This window comes from Lagenorhynchus albirostris, chromosome 6 (genome assembly GCF_949774975.1).
Source record: "Lagenorhynchus albirostris chromosome 6, mLagAlb1.1, whole genome shotgun sequence".
Classification (NCBI taxonomy): Eukaryota; Metazoa; Chordata; class Mammalia; order Artiodactyla; family Delphinidae; genus Lagenorhynchus; species Lagenorhynchus albirostris.
The window spans coordinates 52,309,499-52,315,498 of NC_083100.1; the positions used below are offsets into that span (position 1 = coordinate 52,309,499).

Sequence of the window (6,000 nt, forward strand, 5' to 3'; positions counted from 1 at the left end):
CAGTGATCACAAGTGTGACAAGGGAAAGCACAGATGCTGTTTCCAAGTTACTGCACACGGGCAAGCCCAAAGGTTCACTATTTCACTAGCCTAATCACTAAATGTAAAGCATTATTTCATGGACTGAAAGGAAATCTGGTAGATAAAGAGAAAAATAATAACAAGTTAAACTTTCTATCTCCAAGAAAGACTCTACTTCCTCTAAAATAATCGTCAGTGACCTTGTGGAAACATTCCTGGGCTAAACATGTAGAGCACATTTCTTCAGCAACTGCAACACTAAGCTACTCCTCTGAGGGCATCTCACACATCTCTACTGGGTTCGCTAGATTTACACAAGAACACTAGTTTGTGCCATTTGCAGAAAATCAACAAAAACCTTTAAAGAATGTTTGACCGTACATGTAATTTTAAAACATTTAAGACCTTTGAACTGATAGATCTTTACGTCTTTTACAATGAGAAATACCAGAATACACTCTGCCAAGTTAAGTGATTCTTCCAGAGAGCAAATTTAACTTGACCTCCCTAAATGGCTACAGATTTGACACACCATTTAGAAGCCTGAAAGGAAATACTTTGATTTATTTATTCTCTAAAGCAGTGCTGTTCAACAGAAATATAATGCGAGCCACAAATGTAATTTTAAATTGTCTAACTGTACTAAAATGGCAAATAAATTAATTTTAAAACATTTTATGTAACCCAACATATCAAAAATATTAATATTTCAACACGCAATAAATATTTTTCAGAAAATCAGTAAGATATTTTACAAAAGTTCTTTTCTTCATACTAAGTTTTCAAAATCTGATGTGTATTCTACACTTACAGAACATCTCATTTTTGGACTACAACTGAAATGGTCAATAACCACAAGTGGTTAGTGACTACATTACTGGACAGTGCAGCTCGTAAGCGCTACTTTGAGATCTGACATACCACTATGTTTAAAATTAGTCTACATTCATGTTTCCTTTTTGAACTGAAATGTCTGATTACAAGTATGAGCAAATAAGGATCAGATCACCTTATTGGAGGACCCACTTAACACACATGATAAGAAGCAGTTGGATTATATCCTATTATACCTCAAGTAGACTTCAGAAATAGGTCTGATCATCACAAGTGAACACAACTTGTAGCAAAAATATAGGTAAAACAAGAAAACATTTTCATATCAAACCACAACACTTCCTTATTTCTAGCAGCCACTCTTGTTCTTGAGTAGGTATCTCCATGCAAATCATCTAAAGACTGGTTTTCTAAGTTTGATGAATTTTGGAAGCCATAAAGTCACTGTTGAAAAACTGAGCACTAAGTAAGAGGAATTTTAAAAAAATTTTCAGGAAAAAAATTACCAACCAGTTACTATTAATACACCTATACCAACCAACAATCTTAAATTATTCTACATGAGTTTCACTGAAATGACTTCTTCCCACAAATTCCAACTCATTCACTGCTTTTTATACACGAATTTCAAGTACTAAAATTACTAAGAATTTTCCCAAGTAATCAGGCCATTTAATTAAAATGTAAATAATTCCAGCAATGCATTCTCTAGAAAACAGCAACTAAAACCATTAGCTTAGCACGTAAAAAATTTGTCCTTAAGGCAAATTACTGAATAAATCAAACAGAAACAACTATACTCTTGTTTACTGCATTTACATTTTGTAACACCACATTCAGCAATTTCTAAATTTGGAAGGTCAGTTCAGATTGCACACAAGCAGTAACTTTAAAGCTTAGCAAAATTTTAGAAGTTTCTGCAATATACTTCTGAATAAACACAGTATAGAACTATTACAGCAGAACAAAAATCAGCACTATTCATACTAATCCCAGCAAGAAGCACAAAATCATATTCTAAAGTCCAAATTGTATGATACACGCTAAAAAGGTTTTTTTCCACCCAAATTTAATTCACCCAAGACAATTTTTGTTTAATCCACTTGCAAAGCTGAAAAGAAACAAATGTAGCCTCTTCTGCAGCACACATATTCAAGGACAATACATGAATCTCTTGATATTTTTCCACAATTTGAAATTAGAACAAAATTTGTTTCTTACCTGCAGTTAGGAGGAGGATCAAGGGTTATTTCAGCTAGCTCCTTCTGAATTCTGTTAGTGAAATGAGAACAGACAAAAAGGATTTGAGAGAGTCTACAGAATAACCGGGGAATTACACTGCCCTCTACCACCATGCAGTTAAATGCAAGGCTGGCTTCGCCTTCAGTAATGCTAACATGGCTGCTTCCTCTTTGTTCTCAGAGGCATAACCCAAATCCCTTAACAGAAACTTTGCAGCTTTTTTTCTCACTTGCTACTATAAATAAGTAAGACATTTACACCTGATTTGAGAACTAGCCCTCCACTAGTACTCAGTAAAGGATATAAAATGTATTTTAAAACACTTTTTACCAAAGAAATTCTCTTTTCAAGCTTATATGCAAATGAGACAAGAAGGGAGGAGGGAAAGCACTAGAATATTTGACAATGACTTCAAGTCACTTTTACCAAGGTAAGAGTTAACAAGCTACTGCAAGTGCACATTAATAATTTTGACAATATTTTATCTGTAAAAAAAAAAAAAAAACTTTGAAATTTACAAATATTTTTACCAGGGAAAAACTTCCAAAGGATTCTGGCAATCTTATTTAACTGAATCTGTTTTCCTTGACCTTAAGTACAGCACTTAAATTAAATAAATTTGGGAGAAGAGATAATGACATCCCTGAGGTAAGAGGAAAAAACACAGTCCTTATTTTATTCAAATTTAAAATGCTTTCAAAACTTAAGATGTGTCTAATATGTTCATCAACAAGATTACAACAAATTGAGAATTTTAAATTATCTCAAAGACTGCTGTTATTTCATAAATATTCTCGCTATTAATACTTTGATGTAATAGAGGTGAAAATCCACAGAATATCACTACAGAATGCCAACATTTTATCAGCTTTTATATTTTTTTTCTTTTGGTTGTGATCAACAAAAATCAATAAAATGTCGATATTGGTTAATGCTATAGAAGCATTTGATGTATAATTACTAGAAATCATGGGTATTCCACTACTACTACCACTGATGGAGTCCCATTGACAGTCTTTTTTTCACCATTACAGATAACATAAATCAACAAGAAACAAATGATCTTTCACTTATATCCAACAAAATATGTTTCTCCTGCTGTTGAGTATTAACGTGACAAGCATATCCACAAGTTTTAGAGTGAAGAGGAAAAATGACAAAGTTGTCACTCACCAAGTGCCACCTAAAACGTAGATGGCTACTTTTCAGTTTTATTTGCCCTCACAAGGACACAGAGCTATATAACCATAGCTTAATTACAAAAAGTAATACCTGGGATGCATGACTTAAAGTAATGTTTGTAAAACTGAAAGGAGATTTGGAGCACAATTTTAAAATCTGCTTTCAAATATAGCCAAGGCCTTGAATTTACAAATTTTCTAGCAAACATGACCATTTCTGATCATTAAGTTTCATGAAGAGACACTGCTGATCTAAGTGTCAATTTCAAGGAAGCCGAATATGACTCATAAAAAGGAAACATCCTCAATGTACCAGCTAATTTGGGTTCACCAAATTTTCCTTGCCAACTCCTTAAACAATCTGTCAGATGTTAGTCCAATCTCTGCTCAAGGACACTCTCACTGAAGTCACCAAAGTACAGAACGAGTTTGCTTAAAAGTCTAATTCTAGGGAGGTGGATTATATGCCACCTAAAGAATGACAACTCATTCAAGTCCAAATAAAACTGAGCGCAAAGGAAATGTTTTCGAACTATTGCTGATATAAAACCAGCAAAAGCGTCCGGCCATTTGGAAGACAACCTGACAACGTGCTTAATCCTTTTTTTACACATTACCTTTTAGCACTAGTGGATAACTTAGCAGTGGTTTTGCTAGAGAGTTTGGTGTTTTTCTTCTGCTGGGTGGCAGAAGGTTTTCTTTCTTCTTGTTCTTCAGGCTCTGGAGCGGCTGGGTCTCGCTGGTCCGCATCTGAACTACCACTGCTGGTGCTGGGGCTCTCATCATCGGACCTTTGCCGATCACTGGACATCTTGGTGAAGTTATTTCTTGGAAAACTTTTAAAGAGAAAAGGGGGAAAGAAAGGAAATGTAAGTCTAAGAAATAAGCCAACAGCATTTTCTTCTCTTAATCTTCACCTAAAATCATATTTTAATGAAAACGCTTCAAAAGTGTTCACACATCTCATCGTACAGGAAGGTTACAGGGGAGGTGATGTGTCTGACAACAGCAGCGTTCAGGGCTTTACCGAACTCAAGTTAGAAAACCCACTCACATTTTTTTCCATCCCTTGGACAATCTATCAATTGTCTACTTTCTCAGAAGGCAAGAAACAGATTTGCCAGGGAACTTAGGCAACGAGCATTAATAACATATGACACACTGTAAATAACAGATCTCGCTGAAAAATGTTAAAAAGTCACTAATAACGTCTAAATATTTACACACTGACATTGGTCAAAGCTACCAAATTCCCTTTCCGAGAGGAACACATACCCTATTAATAGCCCATATGCTTATTTAAGGTGGCGATTCCTCCTCTGAGCCCGTAAGCCTTTAAATACAACACTTAACGAATTTTAAAAAATCAACTAACAAGCTGCTCTGGCCGTTTTCACGGCCAGCAGAGAAGATTCATCCGGCCAAGACCGAGCTGCCACCCTGGGAAAAGCAGAATTCAAACTGCACCTTCTGCAAAGCTCCCCGTGCCATCAAGGTTCCTCGCTCAATTTTTACATCACGGACCGACATTTTGTCCAAAATAACGAAAAAAAAAATTTCAGAAGGAAAACAAACAAACAAACAAAGCCCCAAGAAGTGCAACAAATTTCCGCGCCCGCCGAGGCGAGCCGCGGCCGGCGACGGCGGCCACGCAGCTCCGCGGCCCTTTGTGGGGAGGGCCGCGCGGGGGCCGCGGGCAGCGCTCACCGCGCCGGGCGCCAAGTGATGCGAGCAGCCCGGCCGGCCCCGCCGCGGCTCGCGGACACCGGCGGCGCGGGCTCCCGGCGCGAACAAAGCTGCCCGCCCCCGCCCCCTCCCCCACCGCCGCCGCCGCCCCGGCCGCCCCCCACGCGGCCCCCCGGCCCCGCCGCCTTACCTCGGCCGCCCGCCCGGCCCGCTCGCGCGCCGCTACGATGTGGGGGAGGGAGAGAGAAAAAAACCCTTCCTTAAGGAAATGGAGGCAGCTGGGGGGGGGAAAGGGGGGGGAGGGAAAAAAAGAAGCCGAGGAGGCTCTGGCCGGGGAGTGTGGAACATTGAAAGTCGGAGGGGGTTGTGCAGTGCCGGGCTCCGGCCGGAGGGTGGCGCCGCCCAGCGCCTTCGGAAAAAAGGGGGGGGGTGGGAGCTCGGCTGGGCGAGGGCGCGAGCTCCCGGCGAGGCGTAGGGGACGCGGGGGACCCCCGCGCACTGTGGCCTCCCGCTGCCGCCGCCCGGCTCGGCTCCTCCCGGCCGCGCAGTCAGCAAGTTCCGAGGCGAGCGCGGGGGGAGGGGAGGGCGCGGCGGCGGCGCGCGTGCTCGCTCGCTGCTTGCCTGGCGGAGGGGCGCGCGCCGCCGGCGCCCGGCGGGCGCGAGCTGTTCCCGCGCGCTCCCGCGCGCTCTCTCCGCGCCTCCCTTCACCCGGGGGGCGCACGCGTCCGCCCGCGCGCGGCCAGGACAAAGAGCGCGGCGGGGACCCGGCGGGCTGGCCCCTGACGCCCTTGGCCGCGGAGCCGCTACCGGAGAAGGCAGGGGCACGGGCGCCGTCTCGCGGGGCCGCTGTGCCGCGGGGTGGCTTCCGGCCTGAGCCCGCCTCCGGAGCGAGGCTGCCCATTGGACTACCCGCCCCCGCAGGCTGGGGCCAGGGTCATCCCCGGGGCTGGCCGCATCTCCTCTCCCTACACACGGGCCAGCGTGGTCCACGGGGCCCCCACGCCTGGGCAAGGGCCCGGGTCGCGTGGACGGGAGT

The 6,000-nt window shown here is 43.3% G+C and overlaps 1 protein-coding gene across 4 annotated transcripts in view; it reads right to left on the bottom strand.

Moving 5' to 3' along the window:
• UBE2E3 (ubiquitin conjugating enzyme E2 E3) overlaps nt 1-5,523 on the bottom strand; it is a 101,209-nt gene extending 95,686 nt beyond the window's left edge. Inside the window, exons 1-3 of one of the 4 annotated variants that reach the window (XM_060152527.1) lie at nt 5,155-5,523; nt 3,896-4,114; nt 2,077-2,127 (exon numbers count right to left, since the gene is read on the bottom strand). In XM_060152527.1, coding sequence (XP_060008510.1) covers nt 2,077-2,127; nt 3,896-4,089 — 245 coding nt within the window. In that variant the 5' untranslated portion in view covers nt 4,090-4,114; nt 5,155-5,523. Of the gene's footprint in view, nt 1-2,076; nt 2,128-3,895; nt 4,115-4,653; nt 4,944-5,154 lie in introns of those variants that run through there. The other 3 variants (XM_060152524.1, XM_060152526.1, XM_060152525.1) reach the window with 3 other exon arrangements.
• Between the last annotated feature and the right edge of the window lie 477 nt (nt 5,524-6,000).